This window comes from Oncorhynchus gorbuscha, linkage group LG06 (assembly GCF_021184085.1).
Source record: "Oncorhynchus gorbuscha isolate QuinsamMale2020 ecotype Even-year linkage group LG06, OgorEven_v1.0, whole genome shotgun sequence".
NCBI classification, from domain to species: domain Eukaryota; kingdom Metazoa; phylum Chordata; class Actinopteri; order Salmoniformes; family Salmonidae; genus Oncorhynchus; species Oncorhynchus gorbuscha.
This window is the reverse complement of record NC_060178.1, coordinates 20,355,730-20,377,506: the sequence shown is the minus strand read 5'-3', so window position 1 is coordinate 20,377,506 and position 21,777 is coordinate 20,355,730. Positions and strand designations below refer to the sequence as shown.

Sequence of the window (21,777 nt, the reverse complement as noted above, 5' to 3'; positions counted from 1 at the left end):
TGTGCTGTGCAAGGGGTTCAATATAGAGTGCTGGGGACTTCTTACTCCAATCACTGCAATGTAATAGACGGTAGGCCTATAAATTACATATTGGTTTATAGACAAAAAAACGACTCTGTGACGATGTAGAAGTGGTGTTGGGAATACTCAGTAGGGTCTGTAGAATTTATATATGGTGTTATTTCCTGGGGGACTGAGGTCTACATACCCAGCAGCACTTTCTAACGCCACCCATTCCAGTGGTCCCAATGCAATACACTGTAGGCCTATAAATGCTATATATATATATATATATATATATATATATATATATACAGTGCCAGTCAAAAGTTTGCACACACCTATTCATTCAAGGGTTTTCTTTATTTGGACTATTTTCTACATTGTAGAATAATATTGAAGACATCAAAACTATGAAATAACACATGGAATCATGTAGTAACCAAAAAAAGTGTTAAACAAATCAAAATGCACTACTGTTCAAAAGTTTGGGGTCACTTAGAAATGTCCTTGATGTTATTTTTGTCCATTAAAATAACATCAAATTGATCAGAAATACAGTGTAGACATTGTTAATGTTGTAAATGACTATTGCAGCTGGAAACGGCTGATTTTTAATGGAATATCTACATAGGCGTATAGAGGCCCATTATCAGCAACCATTACTCCTGTGTTCCAGTGGCACATTGTGTTAGCTAATCCAAGTTTATAATTTTAAAAGGCCAATTGATCATTAGAAAAACCCTTTTGCAATTATGCTAGCGCAGCTGAAAACTGTTGTTCAGATTAAAGAAGCAATTAAACTGGCCTTCTTTAGACAAGTTGAGTATCTGGAGCATAAGAATTTGTGGGTTCGATTACAGGCTCAAAATGGTCAGAAACAAAGAGTTTTCTTCTGAAACCCATCAGTCTATTCTTGCTATTCTTGTTCCATGCGAGAAATTGCCGAGAAACTGAAGATCTTGTACAACACTGTGTACTACTCCCTTCACAGAACAACCAGAGTAGAAAGAGGAGTGGGAGGACCCGATGCAAAACTGACCGTGAGGACAAGCACATTAGAGTGTCTAGTTTGAGAAACAGACACCTCACAAGTACTCAACTGGCAGCTTCATTAAATAGTACCCACGAAACACCAGTCCCAATGTCAACAGTGAAGAGGTGACTCCTGGATGCTGGCCTTCTAGGCAGAGTTCCTCTGTCTAGTGTCTGTGCTATTTTGCCCATCTTAATATTTTATTTTTATTGGCCAGTCTGATATATGTCTTTTTCTTTGCAACTCTGCCTACAATTTTTTCTCCTTTATTTAACTAGGCAAGACAGTTAATAAGAACAAATTCTTATTTTCAATGATGGCCTAGGAACAGTGGGCTAACTGCTTTGTTCAGGGGCAGAATGACAGGTTTTGTTGTCAGCTCAGGTATTTGATCTTGCAACCTTTCGGTTACTAGTCCAACGCTCCAAACACTAGGCTACCTGCCGCCCCAATGCCAGCATTCCGGAGTCGACTCTTCACTGTTGACGTTGAGACTGTTGTTTTGCGTGTACTATTTTTAAATGACACTTCTACAGTTTAAAATGCATTAAAAGAGCAGAGCAGTATTCTTCAAACTTCTTTAACTTCTTTCAATTAAGCAATTTCCCCTCCGTTAACTCATGTAAAAGATACTGTCGCATGCCATTGTGACAAAGCGTATTTACATTGCGCTCTGATAAGACTGCTTTAGAGAACAGCACACATAAACACCACGACTAATACCTTCTGACTGTTTTCTAAAACGGGGGCACCCATTTGTATAGTTTAGTGTCACTTCCATCTCAACACCATGCATTAGCAGATACTGGAATGCCTGATGTTTCTGAATTGGAAGTAGTATACCCTTTAATTCTCTGTCATGCTGGCTTTAAAAAATCCAGCATCTTAATATTTAATGTAATGCAATTACTACTACTGACTATGTGCTGGATATCTACTGTATGGCTATAACTGTCTAATGTGAGTTTAAGTTCACTATCACATGCTTAAAACCCCACCATTTGTTGGCTGTTCTAGAAACATTTGGCATAACCTCTTTGCTGTCACAAGACAGACTGTAATTGCTGACTCGCAAAAGACACAGGGCACATTAACACAATTTGTTGCTTCAGATATAACTTCAAAAGATCGTTGTAATGGAATGTAGTAAAATGCCGCAACCCTCCGTATTATTCAGTGCCCAATGAAATGACACCCTATATAGATGCTGCAGACTCTACTGAGTACTCCCAACAACAATTTACATCTGCACTAATAATAGCTTTTTTTTTACTACAAGCCCAATATTGTTAACATACCTGTCTGAACATAGTATTTTTCAATAGCGGTCTTAAAAAAATGTTTTTAAAAACATATTACATTTTTTCCCATAAATTCCTTCTTGTATTTGGTTATAAGAACAATAAAAATTGATCAAAATGTTATATATTTTGAATGAGTTTTGCAATGTTTTGAAATGCGGGTGTTTATTTTGAAGGTTACCTCATTATCATAGAAAAGTGATGTCATCGTTAGTGCTGCTAACAGAATAGTATTGTGTGTTAGATAGAAGGTGAGCCTGGTTTCCAGCTGAGTGCTTGCTCTCTCTCAGTTCGTGTTTGTGTTGTCATTATTATCCAGTGTGCTCCCAGCTCAGAATGGCCAGATTCACTCAGACTGAAACAAGAAGGCAGCAGCAATCACATCAGCCCCATCCCGCTCACACCAGCCTGGTTTTCACTGGACCTGGGGCACCACCTACCGAACAACCACTACTACTTATCCCTCACCAGCACCAGTACTCCCAGATCACATTTCCTAAACCCATGAACGGGTCAGAATCCATTTCCATTCATCCGGAGAGCGGCAATATGAAAGACCAAGATGCCATAAAGCTGTTTATCGGGCAGATACCGCGGAACTTAGAGGAAAAAGACCTGAAACCTCTGTTTGAACAGTTCGGGAAAATCCACGAACTGACAGTTCTAAAGGACCGATACACCGGCATGCACAAAGGTAACGTGCCCCCCCCCCTCCAATGGCATATAGCAAGGCCTAATACAATTAGCTGTATTTCGTTTAATTACAATATTACGTAGCCTTCAATTGCCAGTCGAATGGCTGGTGACTCTTGCATTACGCACCATTTTTTTGTGTGTCTAACTCAAGATTTAGCTCTCTAAATGATTGTAGAGAATTGTAGGAATAATTATTGCATACTATTTTTCGTCAAACATGCATGATAACCTTGGCTACTTTTAATCATCGTGGTCTCATGTTCCCAAATATTCTAATGTGGCCATGGGCATGCACATATGGAGATTTCATAGTTGTAGTGATCTCGCGCTGATTCTTAGCTTATATTATTGCTTTCACGCATACACACCCACACGACCTGAGTGTTTACAGACTTCAAACGTGATAATATTTCATATAAATGTGTCCAATGTATTTGTATTTTCATAACGCTCTCTCAGAACTGGGGCAGAGGCGCTTAAAAGGGATACATTTTAAAAGAGCTTCCCCTTGACTCTCCCAAATTGTAGGTACAGGCAGCATCCTTTATTTATCCATATGCTTTCTGTAACATCCCGCCATGTGCTGCTCAAGTAGACGCTAAGCCCAAAACCAAATAAATTCGGTGCCAAAATGTACAAAATAGGGACGCAAGGACTGTCAAGACATGACAAACGTTTACTGCGTGCAGCCAGCAGTGTTGCTGCTGCTATGGCGTGTTGCCATGTTGGGTTTATGGAGGTGGATGTAAATAAGTCACCAACAATACGATGTTAAACGGATAGTTTGGGATTTAGTCAACGATTCCCTTTATCCCCATTGGCGGATGAACTCGTGGATACATTTTTTCAATGTATTTGCATTGAATATGAAGGAAGTGAGAGGTAGTTTTGCTAGCGTTAGCACAATGGCTGGAAGTCTACAGGAACAGCTAGCGTGCTACAGTAGCAGTCATTGCGTTAATGCGTGTTAGAAACTTCCTTCAAACTGCATTGCCAAAATCCCAAACTATCCCTTTGAAGATGCGCTATGCAGAAACTCTCCAACATTTCTTGTTGCTGAAATTCTAACCTTCACCATTTCAGTTTATGTGACAAAACAAGTAAGTATAATGTAAAAAAATCATTGTACCATCTATATCGCTGTGAAATATATTTTGCATAACCAAAAGTATTGTATTTTCAGCTGTTTGAAGATGGCATACAAAACTGAACGTGTAAGACACAAAAACAAAACTTAAGGGGAGCATAGAAATAGCCCAGATCTACTGCTTCTTAGACTTGCTTTCAATGACAATGACAGATCTATAACACATTTCTATTTTTATTTTACCTTTATTTAACTAGGCAAGTCAGTTAAGAACAAATTCTTATTTTCAATGATGGCCTAGGAACAGTGGGTTAACTGCCTGTTCATGGGCAGAACAGCAGATTTGTACCTTGTCAGCTCAGGGGTTTGAACTTGCAACCTTCGGTTACTAGTCCAACACTCTAACCACTAGGCCACCCTGCCTCCCCTCTATGTGAATTTGGTCTTGTCGTGCAAAAATGTACATACTGCAGCTTTAAGATTCAATGTTTGTTTTCTAATGCAGTGTAGGGAATTGTCCATCATCATCATCATCATCATCATCATCATCATCATCATCATCATCATCATCATCATCATCATCATCATCTTCATCATCTTCATCATCATCATCAAACTTCTTCATGGAAACTGTAGCCACCAATAACTAAGGATTCTTGATGTTACAGTATTACAGAGGAACATTTAGCCTACATAGCATACTTCCATGGATTTAGTGTAAAACCAAATGCTGTCCAGACACCAAGATCTAAAAACATCTTTACAATCACACAATTGTGATTAATGATCAAATATGGCTATAATAAGTTCAAATATGCACCATGTTAGTTGATATTTCCATCAATGGGATTTGGGCCTCCGTTGCTGTCCATGGTCCTGACAGCCCAAACGCGTTGAGCGGGGAAGGATATGGCAGAATCAGTCTTGTGACCAAATGAAAGCTCTGAGATAAAGGCTTTCCCTTCTTAGCAGGTCTATGTGATATTGAGAAATATAAACACCACAGGTAATCTTTTAAACGCCACTTCTAACACATTTTAACAGACACTCTTACCCAGAGCGAATTACAGGAGAAATGAGGGTTAAGTGCCTAGCTCAAGGGCACATCGGCATATTTTTCACCTAGTCAGCTCAGGGATTCACACAAACAACCTTTCAGTTACTGGCCAAACGCTCTTAACCGCTAAGCTACCTGCAGCCACCTGGCATTATTATACCATTATGTTCACTCATTTCTGCCATTCCAAATAGGCTACGATGAATATGACGCGTTTACATTTCTGAAAGTAAAAATATAATTATAGACATACTGCATTATGGACAATGTCTTGATGGGTGTACAACATTATCAACCCAAAATCACGTTTGACATTATCCACAGGTGCGATAAGGCTGGTCAAATGTAAATCACGTTTGACATTATCCACAGGTGCGATAAGGCTGGTCAAATGTAAATCGCATTTGTGATTTCTGATGTCAAACTGTATCTGGTGTGTGATGAGCCACACCTAGAATATGTCTCTTCCAATGTGTCTCTGTTAATGAAGTGAAATAACTAGCCAGTAATCATTCAGCTCATGCTATGCCAAATGTCTCTCTCACCTATGGTTGGTGATCAAAGGTCAGAGGTCAATAGCTAGAGAGGACTCTAGTATGCCCCACACCTACATATGGCTATAATTCTGTGAGAGGTGTTTGTTTGTGTGTGTGTGCTTGTCTGTATAATAGGAGTATTTCTCAACCTCACACACTAGACAGTATTTGTGTGCAAAGAATAAAACGTTATTGCACTGCATTACATAAGGATTGCAGTACTTGGTTCTGGTTATCAACAAACTGTTGGGTTATAATTGAAGTCAGGCCCTGAATGGTGGAATGCGTATGGAATATATGAGCAGAATTTCTCTGTGTGTCAGAAAGATGATTCACTGATGAGTCTTGAATTGTACATTGACAAAAGTCGTGACATCAACAGCTGTAGTTTACAATGTACAGGTTTGATCTCTTTAATTTATTATCTTCATCAATTTGGCACATTTATCATGATATTTTACAAAGTTACTGTCAATTAAAACAAGTTCCTAAAAATGTTCTATGCAAAAGCTTTCAATAACAAGTATTTTTTGCGTTTATTCTTAGTACTGTGGGTTTATGCCTTCCGTGCTGAAATACCCCTGTTAACTTTATGCCTTCGGTGCTGAAATACCCCTGTTAACTTTATGCCTTCCGTGCTGAAATACCCCTGTTAACTCTATGCCTTCCGTGCTGAAATACCCCTGTTAACTTTATGCCTTCCGTGCTGAAATACCCCTGTTAACTTTATGCCTTCCGTGCTGAAATACCCCTGTTAACTTTATGCCTTCCGTGCTGAAATACCCCTGTTAACTTTATGCCTTCCGTGCTGAAATACCCCTGTTAACTTTATGCATTCCGTGCTGAAATACCCCTCCCTGTTAACTTTATGCATTCCGTGCTGAAATACCCCTGTTAACTTTATGCCTTCCGTGCTGAAATACCCCTGTTAACTTTATGCCTTCCGTGCTGAAATACCCCTGTTAACTTTATGCCTTCCGTGCTGAAATACCCCTGTTAACTTTATGCCTTCCGTGCTGAAATACCCCTGTTAACTTTATGCCTTTGTTGTTTTATCTTACGGAAGTCGCATAAGCATTTTACCTCAAACTAATTAGTGAAGGAATATTACTAAAGGTAAAACATTTCCTCTTAAATTAATCAATGTAAATGTATAGATTTGATTTGGAACATGGCCATTTCTGTGGAAATATTATACAATCAAGGCTACATTCTTGTTAGTGAATACTTACTTCCTCAAATATGACAAGCATCGTCTCTGCTATTATGTGATAATAAAATCAAATTTAATTACCAATCTCATCAACTCATTTAACGGATTAAATTACTCGTTCTCCAAACAATAATAACAATGATTAGTACTCCCATTCAAGTAAATCATTTTAGAGGTCAGACCCAAAATATTAATGTCAAAGTCAATTTTTATTCTTATTCATTCATGTCAAATAGCCAGGGTTTAGTTGAATCAGTTTACTTGGAATGTAATAAATCCTGGCCACACAGTTCCCAGTATGAAATCATCCTAGTACTAGTCCTCTGCACTTCACTGGTTTTTCTATTGTCAATGCTTTATAAACGAAAAAGGATTAGGAATGTCATCTAATAGTTTAATTGTTCCTCAAAATTACACACGTGAACGCACACACACACACACACACACACACACACACACACACACACACACACACACACACACACACACACACACACACACACACACACACACACACACACACACACACACACACACACACACACACACACACACACACACACACACACACACACATTTTCCAGAGAAGCAAAATTGCATTCATCGAACCAAAATGGTCCTTACATTTACTGAGTAGTTGTGTGTCGTATTTTGTCATTTTGATTTACATTATATTTAGTCTGTTGTTTCCCTTCCCTTCCTTCCCTTCCTCCCTTCGACCGATTCTTTCTGGTAATCCATCAGGGAAAACAAGGAATTTGTTAGTGAAGCGTGATAATAATGCGTGGCCATAATAACTTGACTCGAGAGAATTAGCAAATGTGCATTGTCTGAAGCTTCAGTCTCTCGGGTGATCAGCTGCTCGTCTCCCTAAACAGTGGCTGCCTTCACCAATTAAACATGCAGTCTAGTCTCCCTCTTCAAATGATTTATTCTGCCTGTACTGTCGATGGCCAGCTATTTATTGTCATCCAATTGGTATTAATAGTTCGACTATTATCCTGATGTTGGATTTATCACTCACAGTGAAAACTTCTCCTGTTGTTTTTAATTAGGCTCCACTCACACAACAGGCCTTCGGTTTCATTTTCATTTTTCTCTGTGTGTGTGAAGGCTACCTGAAGGTTGCAGTTGTATTTTTCTTGATTTAGGCTAGCAGTTTAATTATTTGCGGACTCGCATATGAAAAGCACACAAAGACATTTTCAGATGTATTTTTCTGTGTTGTTCTGTGGCTAGTAAGAGGGTTATTGTTGCATAGGTTGTGTCAATCTTATCAGATCTGCTTCTGAATACAGATACAGGTTTAGCTGTGTAGACTGAAACACACACACACACACACACACACACACACACACACACACACACACACACACACACACACACACACACACACACACACACACACACACACACACACACACACACACACACACACACACACACACACACACACACACACACACACACACACACACACACACACACACACACACACTTGATGAGAGGAGGATGGGTGGCAGGAGTGATTCAGCATACTGGACAGGCAATACAAACATGTCTGTTCTCATCTGCCTGCTGAGTATCAATATTAAGCTAGTGTCAGGAGGATCATTGTGTTAATGCATTTATAAATGGACCAAAGATATTGCCGTAGACTCAAGCCAGTCAGAAGCACATTAAATCATAGGAATAATCTAATGAAATATTTATTCAAGTTACATTTTTTTCTTCCCCACTCTGATGGATGGGCTCCACAGTGGGGGTAGTAGCCCAGCAATAATGGAGAGATGGGGGAGGCAGATTCAAGCTACAGGGTGCTGTAAGAGCATATAGGCCCACCCAAATCAAATGGTATTAAAAAGAGACAAGACCAGTATCCCCACTGAGATTATGTAACTGTACCAGAGTGTTGACAAAAACAAATCTAGAAATATTTCCAAACCTCTCATACAGTATGTGATTTAAAGGGATGCCCCTCTCCTCCATATTGAAGCTGCTCATATGGAAGGAGCTAAGGATCACGGCGCTGCGCCAAGGTATGACAGGAACCCCTCTGGGAAAACAGATGGGAGCAAATGTACTTACAGGTAACTGCCAAAATAAAGGAAACACTTGAGTAAATGAGAAATACAAAGTAAATTGAAAGCCGGTGCTTCCTCACAGGTGTAGTTCCTGAGTTAATTAAGCAATAAACATCCCATCATGCTTAGGATCATGTATAAAAATGCTGGGCAGGCCCAGTTGCCCATTTTTTTGGCTACTATGGCTATGCCACAGCACAGAAACTGCTTTATAGAAATTCAGTAAATAACTTCTGTTGGCTGCCGGTGAATGCTCTATTCTAGTTCTTTGGGATCTCAGTGCTGGGTTTAATACTATTGATCGTAACATCCTTGTTGACCGGCTGGAGAAGTAGGTGGGAATCTCTGGCGATTCCCTCGACGGGTTCAGGTCATATCTGCACTACCACCGTTTGCCTTGATGACAGCTTTCCACACTCTTGGCATCAAAGCAAAGCTGTCATCAAGGCAAAGGGTGGCTATTTGAAGAGTTTCAAATATAAAATATATTTTTATTTGTTTAACACTTTTTTGGTTACTACATTATTCCATATGTGTTATTTTGTAGTGTTGATGTCTTCACTATTATTCTACAATGTAGAAAATAGTAAAAATAAAGAAAAACCCTTGAATGACTAGGTGTTCTAAAACTTTCGATAAATGCTGGTCATTTATGAACATTTGAACATCTTGGTCATGTTCTGTTATAATCTCTACCCGGCACAGCCAGAAGAGGACTGGCCACCCCACATAGCCCGGTTCCTCTCTAGGTTTCTTCCTAGGTTTTGGCCTTTCTAGGGAGTTTTTCCTAGCCACCGTGCTTTTACACCTGCATTGTTTGCTGTTTGGGGTTTTAGGCTGGGTTTCTGTACAGCACTTTGAGATATCAGCTGATGTACGAAGGGCTATATAAATAAATTTGATTTGATTTGATTTAGTGTATGTGGCATACGTTTCTCAGTGAGCATGGGTATCGTCCCCAGCACCTATTGACCATGGTGTACCTCAAGTCTGGGCCCCGTCCTTTTCCCCCATGTACATACTTCTGCTTGGTGACATCACCCGCAATCATAACACTCAGTTTCATTGCTAGACGGATGACACACAGCTTTATTTACCAATCAGACCCATTAACCTAGCTAGCGTAGCTAACCATCAAAGTGTCTTGCTGACATAAAATTTTGGATGTCTGACCATTTTCTCCAGCTTAATGGTAGCAATCAGAGGTTGTTTTATTTGGAACCCACCTTGCTATAACCCAGATTGTAAATAGCTTTGGTCATTTGTCCATCAATGTAAAGCCTAAGGCAACAAACCTTTGTCTTCTTTGACCCTGGCCTAAAGATCAAGCTGCATGTAAAGAACGTTGTCCAGTCTTGCTTTTATCATCTAAGAAATATAGCTAAAGTCGAGTTAAACATGCTTTTACAGTTCATTCAGAAAGTATTCAGACCCCTTTACTTTTTCCACTTGTTATGTTACAGCCTTATTCTAAAATTTATTAAAAATAATGATATTATAATCAATCTACACACAATACCCCATAATGACAAAGCAAAATCACATTTGTAAAAATGACAAAGCAACAGCAAATTTATAAAAAAATAAGTAGAAATATGACATTTACATAAGTATTCAGACCCTTTACTCAGGACTTTGTTGAAGCACCTTTGGAAGCGATTACAGCCTCAAATCTTCTTGGGTAAGATGCTCCATGCTTGACACACCTATATTTTGGGAGTTTCTCCCATTCTTATCTGCAGAAAAGCTCTGTCAGGTTTATGGGGAGCGTTGCTGCACAGCTATTTTCAGGTTTCTCCAGAGATGTCAATCGGCTTCCATCTGGCCACTCTACCATTAAGGTCTGATTGGTGGTGCTGCAGAGAAAGGTTCTGGAAGGTTCTCCCATCTCCACAGAGGAACTCTGGAGCTCTCTCAGAGTGACCATCAGGTTCTTGGTCACCTCCCTGACTAAGGCATTTCTCCCCCGATTGCTCAGTTTGCCCGGGCGGGCCAGCTGTAGGAAGAGTCTTGGTGATTCCAAACTTCTTCCATTTAAGAATGATGGAGGCCACTATGTTCTTGGGGACCTTCAATGCTGCAGAAATGTTTTGGTACCCTTCCCCAGATCTGTGTCTTGACACAATCCTGTCTCTGAGCTCTACGGACAACTCTTTTGACCTCATGGCTTGGTTTTTACTCTGACATACATTGTCAACTGTGGGACCTTATATAGACAAGTGTGTACCTTTCCAAATCATATCCAATCAATTGAATTTACCACAGGTGGACTCCAATCAAGTTGTGGAAATATCTCAAGGATGATCAATGGAAACAGGATGCACCTGAGCTCAATTTCGAGTCTCATAGTAAAATGTCTGAATACTGGTGTAAATAAGGTGTTTTTGTTTTACATGTTTTATACATTTGCAAAGATTTTGAAAAAACTGTTATTTGCTTTGTCATTATGGGGTATTGTGTGTAGATGAGGAACATTTTGATTTAATCCATGTTAGAATAAAGCTGTAACGTAACAAAATGTGGGAAAAGTGAAGAGGTCTGAATACTTTCTGAATGGACTGTAGGCCTTTCTCAGGATATCTAATAAGTCAATATCTGGAGGGAATACAAAAATATTTTGCGCGTGAAAGAGAAATATGGAGTTCATATTGAGCATTTGCTGAAAATTCAGAAATGCATCAGAAATCATCCTTATTTTCAGCATACCAAAAAGCATATCAATATCAGGATATGGACCTCAGCCAAGAGAGGCATCTCTGGAATCAATCTAGCCTATTATCTGGAATGTGCTGAGAAAACACAGATATGCGATGTACACAGTCAGTATTTGTCAACATGAAGAGAGAAAATAGGATGTCTCTTATCTCAGGATATTGTGAATGAATATGTGTCCGGCCGTAGGAAACGTGATATTCGGAGTAATCCCTATGTCAGAAAGACATATGGATTCAGAATATGTCAGGATATGGTTCAAATCCACAAAACTACAAATATGCATTGGAAATGCTTGAATAGCTCTAGAATATCAAAAACGAATCATGTTAATATATGTAGCCTTTTCACCCAGTGTTGTTGCTTTCAGAGGGTGCTTAGAGTAGGGACACGGGCAAGTCTAAAACATGGACTGGCTTTTGAGACCTTGTCTGATTAACCCTTCTAGTTCCAACTACATGCATATGAAATGAATTGGGTTCCCATTAACCTTGGTTGTGGGTGATTTCACAGTGGTGGTTTTGCAGCCGTTGTCTGGACTGGAGGTCACCATCAAGGATGTCTGCGGTATTAAGGCTTGGGTTGGATGACTATTTGTGTTCGGTTTTATTTTACACCCCCTATTCACAGTTTATTTTGTTTGGGGATGTGATTTGGTCATGGTGCCACGGAGTGATGAAGAAAGCTCTTGAGTAATGCTTTGTAGTTTCTACATTTGAGTTTGGGTCCATGTTGTAACATCACAGAATGGTTTTGACAGTGTCGTCACTGATTTTGTGGTAGCCTTCAGAAAGCATTCACATCCCTTGACTTTTTCACATTTTGTTGCGTTACAGCCTGCATTTAAAATGGATTCAATTGAGATTGTTTGTCACTGGCCTACACAATAACCCATAATGTCAAAATGGAATGATGTTTTTCTCCATTTTTACAAATGAATGACAAATTAAAGCTGGAATGTCTTGAGTAAATAAGTATTCAACCCCTTTGTATGGCGAGCCAAAATAAGTTCAGGAGTAAAAATGTGCTTAACAAGTCACATAATAAGTTGCATGGACTCTGTGTGTAATAATAGTGTTTAACATGATTTTTTAAATCACTATCTCATCTCTGTACCCCACACATACAATTATCTGTAAGGTCCCTCAGTCGGGCACAGATTCAACTACAAAGACCAGGGAAAACATCCATGGTCTTTGGGGTTGAATCTGTGCTTGAAAATCACTGCTCGACTGAGGGACCTTACAATTATCTGTATGTGTGGGGTACCGAGAAAATCACGTTAAACACTATTATTACACACAGAGTGATGAGCCCATGCAACTTATTATGTGACAGGTTAAGCACATTTTTACTCCTGAACTTATTTAGGCTTGCCATAACAAAGAGGTTGAATACTTATTGACTCAAGACATTTCAGTTTTAGATTATTTATATATTTGTAAAAATTTCGAGAAAACAATTCCACTTTGATTTTATGGGGTATGGTGTGTAGACCAGGGACAATAATTTTTTACATTTAATCAATTTTAAATTCAGGCTCTAACACAACAAAATGTGGAAAAGGTCAAGGGGTGTGAATACTTTCTGAAGGCACAGTATCTTACTATTATTACACAAACTGTGCAACTTGAATAATTTGTCAGTAAATAAGAAATGAAGCATGTATTTTTCTTATTTATTTAACCTGTATTTAACCAGGAAATGCTTTGATTTAAAAATCTCTATTTCAAGGGAGACCTTGCACGAGTCGCTTTTAATTCATTAATGCTTTATTGTTCGCTTTGTTTGGCTAAGCATGACAGCAAAGTAAGGTGAAGATACATTTCCAAAGATGAAATGATTTAGGTCACTAAAATACATGCAATAATAACTAGTGAGCTAGTTGAACATGTTTTAATCTGCTGACTTCTCTCTTTAAAAGACATAGATGGTAGGGCGGTAAAGGTACAGCACCTTCTCACCCATACCCAAAGGTCACCTTTATTCCACTGCGCTAAGTAGGAGGACAGAGGCCTATCTACACTGAGTGTAAAAGAAAATAGGAACACCTTCCTAATGTTGAGTTGCATCCTGTTATGCCCTTACAACAGCCTCAATTTGTCGGGGCATTGACTCTAGAAGGTGTCAAAAGCGTTCCACAGGGAAACTGGCCCATGCTGACTCCAATGCTTCCCACAGTTGTGGCAAGTTCTTGACACACTGAAGCCGGTGTGCCTGACACCTACTACCATACTCCGTTCAAGGGCACTTACATATTTTGTCTTGCCCGTTCAATGGCACACATACACAATCCATGTCTCAATTGAGACATCATAGCTTTCAACTGGATTCACCTGCTCAGTCTCTATCATGGTGTTGGTCTCTATCATGTTCTTAATGTTTTGTACACTCAGTGTATTTTGGACGGTGCTTCCTAAAGGACTGCCATATCCTGCAGAGCAGAGTACTACGGGAGAAAGCGGGCAAGGAGAAAGGAGGAGAGCGAGAGTGATGATGTTTCAGTGAGAAATGCTCTCTGCTCTTTAATGTTGTGTTTGAGGTTGGCCAGGAACCGACTCATTTTTAGAAGCTGGGAAAATAAAATAACAACATTATTGGGATTTTAATGTAGTATAAAAAAAAAAAAATCCCTCTCCATTTTGGAACGCTTCAGGAGAAGTCATGTGATAAAGCCTCTTTGGTCCAAGCTGGAGAAAATAATAAGATGCCTGTTATTTGTCTTTTTCCCAGTGTTGAACGCGCTGATGCCCTGTTTTAGTAAAAACAATGAGAGATTAGTCAAGCCATCCCAGCTCTTAGAATGCCAAATGACAGTAGTGATGAGCCTTGATGCAGGCCCAGAGACATGTGTAGAGTGGCCAGTATCAGTCAGGCAGACATGACAGAAAGGGATGGGACGGAACACAGCCACACGTATTGTATGCAGACAGACAGATAAGGGGACAGAAGACAAGTGACAGATGGACACATGGGCAGGCACAATGGATTAGTGGAGTGAGAAAGATGAAGTGATTGTCAGAGCAGCAGAAACAAAGTGTTGCTTCGATCCTAAGGTGTTGTGTTTAGAGTGACAGCTGGGGACAAGGAGTAGTCTTCAGACAGGTTTAAAGCTATCTACTGTGGAGGGCCGGGGGATCTATAAACAAAGGGATTTATTAAGGTGCAGAGAGCAAGTTTAGCAGATATATAACAATCCTCCCCAAGCTGTTGATTCAACACAAACACACCAGCAATACCAGTAATGCTACTACTTACAGTATAATACTTTTACTACTTATAGTATTACTGCTCCTACTACTAGGCTATTATAACTATTTATACCACTACTACTCCTAATGCAGATACTATTGCCAAACTAGTGATACTACTACCACTACTACTACCATTACTAATACTACTACCACCATCACGAACACCACCACCACTACTACTACCACCACTACCACCACCACCACTACCACTACCACCATCATCAACACTACCACTACTACTACCACTACCACCACCACCAACACCACCACTACTGCTACTACCACCACCACCACCACCCCTACTACTACTACCACTACCACCAACACTACCACTACTGCTACAACCACCACCACCAACACCACCACTACCACCACCACCACTACTACTACCACCACCACCACTACCACTACCACCATCATCAACACTACCACTACTACTACTACCACTACCATTACCACTACCACTACCACTACCACCACCACCAACACCACCACTACTGCTACTACCACCACCAACACCACCACTACTGCTACTACCACCACCACCACCACCCCTACTACTACTACCACCACCACCACTACTACTACTACTAATACTACTACTACCACCACCACCACCACCACCACTACTACTACTACTACCACCACCACTACTACTACTACTACCACCACCACCACCACTACCACTACTAATACTATTACCACTACCACTACCACCATCATCAACACTACCACTACTACCACCACCACCACCACTACTACCACTACCACCACCACCACTACTGCTACTACCACCACCACCAACACCACCACTACTGCTACTACCACCCCCACTACCACTACCACCATCATCAACACTACCACTACTACTACTACCACTACCACTACCACCACCACCACCACTACCACCACCACTACTAATACCACCACCACCACTACCACTACCACCATCATCAACACTACCACTACTACCACTACCACTACCACCACCACCAACACCATCACTACTGCTACTGCCACCACCACCACTACTACTACTACCACTACCACCACCACCACTACTGCTACGACCACCACCACCAACACCACCAAATCAAATAAAATGTATTTATTTATATAGCCCTTCGTACATCAGCTGATATCTCAAAGTGCTGTACAGAAACCCAGCCTAAAACCCCAAACAGCAAGCAATGTAGGTGTAGAAGCACGGTGGCTAGGAAAAACTCCCTAGAAAGGCCAAAACCTAGGAAGAAACCTAGAGAGGAACCAGGATATGTGGGGTGGCCAGTCCTCTTCTGGCTGTGCCGGGTGGAGATTATAACAGAACATGGCCAAGATGTTCAAATGTTCATAAATTACCAGCATGGTCGAATAATAGTAAGGCAGAACAGTTGAAACTGGAGCAGCAGCATGGCCAGGTGGACTGGGGACAGCAAGGAGTCATCATGTCAGGTAGTCCTGGGGCATGGTCCTAGGGCTCAGGTCAGTTGAAAGTGGAGCAGCAGCATGGTCAGGTGGACTGGGGACAGCAAGGAGTCATCATGTCAGGTAGTCCTGGGGCATGGTCCTAGGGCTCAGGTCCTCCGAGAGAGAGAAAGAAAGAAGGAGAGAATTAGAGAACGCACACTTAGATTCACACAGGACACCGAATAGGACAGGAGAAGTACTCCAGATATAACAAACTGACCCTAGCCCCCGACACAAACTACTGCAGCATAAATACTGGAGGCTGAGACAGGAGGGGACAGGAGACACTGTGGCCCCATCCGAGGACACCCCCGGACAGGGCCAAACAGGAAGGATATAACCCCACCCACTTTGCCAAAGCACAGCCCCCACACCACTAGAGGGATATCTTCAACCACCAACTTACCATCCTGAGACAAAGCTGAGTATAGCCCACAAAGATCTCCGCCACGGCACAGCCAAGGGGGGCGCCAACCCAGACAGGATGACCACAACAGTGAATCAACCCACTCAGGTGACGCACCCCCTACAGGGACGGCATGACAGAGCCCCAGTAAGCCAGTGACTCAGCCCCTGTAATAGGGTTAGAGGCAGAGAATCCCAGTGGTAAGAGGGGAACCGGCCAGGCAGAGACAGCAAGGGCGGTTCGTTGCTCCAGAGCCTTTCCGTTCACCTTCCCACTCCTGGGCCAGACTACACTCAATCATATGACCCACTGAAGAGATGAGTCTTCAGTAAAGACTTAAAGGTTGAGACCGAGTTTGCTTCTCTGACATGTGTAGGCAGACCGTTCCATAAAAATGGAGCTCTATAGGAGAAAGCCCTGCCTCCAGCTGTTTGCTTAGAAATTCTAGGGACAATTAGGAGGCCTGCGTCTTGTGACCGTAGCGTACGTGTAGGTATGTACGGCAGGACCAAATCAGAGAGATAGGTAGGAGCAAGCCCATGTAATGCTTTGTAGGTTAGCTGTAAAACATTAAAATCAGCCCGTGCTTTGACAGGAAGCCAGTGTAGAGAGGCTAGCACTGGAGTAATATGATCAAATTTTTTGGTTCTAGTCAGGATTCTAGCATCCGTATTTAGCACTAACTGAAGTTTATTTAGTGCTTTATCCGGGTAGCCGGAAAGTAGAGCATTGCAGTAGTCTAACCTAGAAGTGACAAAAGCATGGATTAATTTTTCTGCATCATTTTTGGACAGAAAGTTTCTGATTTTTGCAATATTACGTAGACTACTGCTACTACCACCACCACCACCACCCCTACTACTACTACCACCACCACCACTACCACCACTACTACTACTAATACTACTACCACCACCACCACCACCACCCACCACCACCACTACTACTACTACCACCACCACCACTACTACTACTACCACTACCACCACCACCACTACTGCTACGACCACCACCACCAACACCACCACTACTGCTACTACCACCACCACCATCACCCCTACTACTACTACCACCACCACCACCACCACCACCACCACCACCACCACCACCACCACCACCACCACCACCACCACCACTACCACCAACACCACTACCATCACCACCACTACTACTACTACCACCACCACCACCACTATTACTACTACTACCACTACCACTACTACCACCACCACCAATACTACTACTACAACCACCACCACCACCACCACAATTATTTTATAGTATTACTGCTCCTACTAGTTGGCTATTATAACTATTTATACCACTACTACTCCTAATGCAGATACTATTGCCAAACTCGTAATACTACTACCACTACTACCAGTACCACCACCACCACCACCACTACTACTACCACCACTACCACCATCACCAACACCACCACCACTACTACTACTACTACCACCAACACCACCACCACTACTACTACTACTACCACCACTACCACCACCACTACTACTACAACTACCACCACCACCACTACCACTACCACCATCATCAACACTACCACTTCTAATAGTACCACTACCACCACCACCAACACCACCACTACTGCTACTACCACCACCACTACCAACACCACCACCACTACCAACACCACCACTACTGCTACCACCACCACCACTACTGCTACTACCACCACCACCACCACCCCTACTACTACTACCACCACCACCACCACCACTAATACTACTACCACCACCACCACTACTACTACGACTACCACCACCACCACAACTACTACTACCACCACCACTACCACCACCACCACTACTGCTACTACCACCACCACCACCACCACCACTACTGATACTACCACCACCACCACCACCACTACTGCTACTACCACCACCACCAACACCACCACTACTGATACTACCACCACCACCACCACTACTGCTACTACCACCACCACCAACACCACCACTACTGATACTACCACCACCACCACCACCACTACTGCTACTACCACCACCACCAACACCACCACTACTGATACTACCACCACCACCACCACTACTGCTACTACCACCACCGCCACCACCACCACTACTACTACTACTACCACTACCACTACTACCACCACCACCACCACCACTAATACTACTACAACCACTACCACCACCACCACCACTACTACTACTACCACCACTACCACCACCACCACCACTACTACTACTACCACCACCACCACTACTACTACGACTACCACCACCACCACAACTACGACTACCACCACCACCACAACTACTACTACCACCACCACTACCACCACCACCACTACTGCTACTACCACCACCACCAACACCACCACTACTGATACTACCACCACCACCACCACCACTACTACTACTACTACCACCACCACCACCACCAACACCACCACTACTGACTACTACCACCACCACCACCACCACCACTACTGCTACTACCACCACCGCCAACACCACCACTACTGATACTACCACCACCACCACCACCACCACCACCACCACCACTACTATTTTATGATAATGATGATGGTAAGAATGCTACTGATATATATATACTATCCTGAATGCTACTGATATATATATACTATCCTGAATAACTCATGAAAAAATTACATTAAAACAATAAAGACATGCATGATGATGGAAATTGTCTAAGAATATATTGGGTCCGTGAGGGACAGGTGGACATGCACGCTGCTCAGCATGGTTATAAATAGAAATCTGTGGTATTTCCGAAAATAGGTTAAGCTGCCATTGCTGCGCTGCTGGCATGACATCACTGATTGCCTGCCAGCCTCCCCCTAAGGACTGCTCCTATACTGGGGAGGGGGGATAGCTGCTGTAGCCCACTGTGTGGATGTCTCTCCTCCTCTCCCCCAGCTTTTTTCTTATTTCTTCATCACTCCATCCAATTGAGGACTGGTAATGCTCTAAACTCTCCTCTGCCAGATAGTGCTCTGATATCTGCTTCACTGATTTCTGCTCTCGTAAAAGCCTGGGTTTTCTGCACATTAACACTAGAAGCTTATTACATAAAATGGATCAATTGAAAGTGTGAGTTCACAGCTCCAATCCAGATCTGTTGGTCATTACTGAGATGTGGTTAAGGAAAAGTGTTTTGAATACTGATGTTAACCTTTCTGGTTATAACCTTTTTCGGCAAGACAGATCTTCCAAAGGTGGGGGAGTGCAAATCTTTACTAAGGATCACCTTCATTGCTCGGTTGTCTCCACCAAGTCTGTCCGCAAACAATTTGATTTGCTGGTTTTATGCATTCAACTTTCAAATAGCTCTATGTTGACTGCTGCTGGGTGCTATCGTCCTCCATCAGCACCGGCCTGTACTCTACCTGCCCTAAGCTTTCTCCTGGCCCCTTACACTAAGTTTGAATGTGTCCTGCTAGGTGACCTAAACTGGGCCATGCTTAAACCACCTGATCAAGTCCTAAAGCAATGGGACTCCCTAAATATTTCTCAGATTATTACCAATCCCACAAGGTATGACTCCATACACCCAGAAAAGGCTAATCTCCTCGATGTTATCCTCACAAATGATCCTGATAGGTATCAGTCTGTTGTTTTCTGTAATGACCTTAGTGATCACTGTTTTACAGCCTGTGTTCGTAATGGCTGCCCTGCCCTGATTTGTCATAGATGCTTGCAAAAAAACTTTTATGAGCAAGCCTTCCTTCATGAACTGGCCTCTGTAAAATGGTATGGAATCAGCTTGATCCCCTCTGTCGAAGACGTGTGGACCTTATTTTTAGATTTTTTTTGTGGTATTGTTAACACACACGCCCCCATAAAGAAAATGAGAATTAAAAACAGGTTCAGCCCCTGGTTTCGACTGTGATCTTGCAAAGTTACTCCACCTCAAGAATTGCATTTGGCGAAAGGCTCGGCACACGCATATTCAGACTGACTGGCTCTCATTCAGGCAAATGAGAAATAAGTGCACTCAGGAAGGCCAAAGTTAGTTACTTTAAGGAGCAGTTCTCTCTCTGTGGTAAGTCGCTCTGGATAAGAGCGTCTGCTAAATGACTTAAATGTAAAATGTAAATGTTCTGACCCCAAGAAGTTCTGGAAAACGGTTAAAGACCTAGAGAATAAACCCTCCTCCTCACAGCTGCCCATGTTCCTTAACTTCTTCGAGATAGGGGGCGCTCTTTTAATTTTTCGATAAAAAACGTTCCCGTTTTAAACAAGATATTTTGTCACGAAAAGATGCTTGACTATGCATGTAATTGGCAGCTTTGGAAAGAAAAAACTCTGACGTTTCCAAAACTGCAAAGATATTATCTGAGAGTGCCCCAGAACTAATGCTACAGGCGAAACCAAGATGAAGTTTCATACAGGAATGAAGGCGCTGTGTTCCAATGTCTCCTTATATGGCTGTGAATGCGCCAAGAATGAGCCTGCCTTTTGTGTCGTTTCTCCAAGGTGTCTGCAGCATTGTGACGTATTTGTAGGCATATCATTGGAAGATTGACCAAAAGAGACTACATTTACCAGGTGTCCGCCTGGTGTCCTGTGTCGAAATTATTGCGTAATCTTTAGGTCCATGCGCGTTCCATTTCTTCAGAAGAGAAAGTCAACTGCCACGATGGATTTATTGTCGATAGATATGTAAAAAACACCTTGAGGATTGATTCTAAACATCGGTTTGTCATGTTTCTGTCGATATTATGGAGTTAATTTGACTTTAATGACTTAATTTTAGTTTTCTTTCATACCCAAATGTGATGAAGAAAACGGAGCGATTTGTCAACACAAATAATATTTTTGTAAAAACTGAACATTTGCTATCTAACTGAGAGTCTCATCATTGAAAACATCTGAAGTTCTTCAAAGGTAAATTATTTTATTTGAATGTTT

General features: G+C 41.8%; 1 protein-coding gene across 7 annotated transcripts in view; it reads left to right on the top strand.

Annotated features, from left to right (window-relative positions):
• The first annotated feature begins 2,582 nt into the window (after positions 1 to 2,582).
• The window catches only part of LOC124037656 (CUGBP Elav-like family member 5), a 423,888-nt gene continuing 404,693 nt past the window's right edge, over positions 2,583 to 21,777 (top strand). For all 7 annotated transcript variants that reach the window (XM_046352589.1, XM_046352588.1, XM_046352587.1 and 4 more), the window contains exon 1: positions 2,583 to 3,031. In XM_046352589.1, coding sequence (XP_046208545.1) covers positions 2,674 to 3,031 — 358 coding nt within the window. In that variant the 5' untranslated portion in view covers positions 2,583 to 2,673. The remainder of the gene's footprint in view (positions 3,032 to 21,777) is intronic.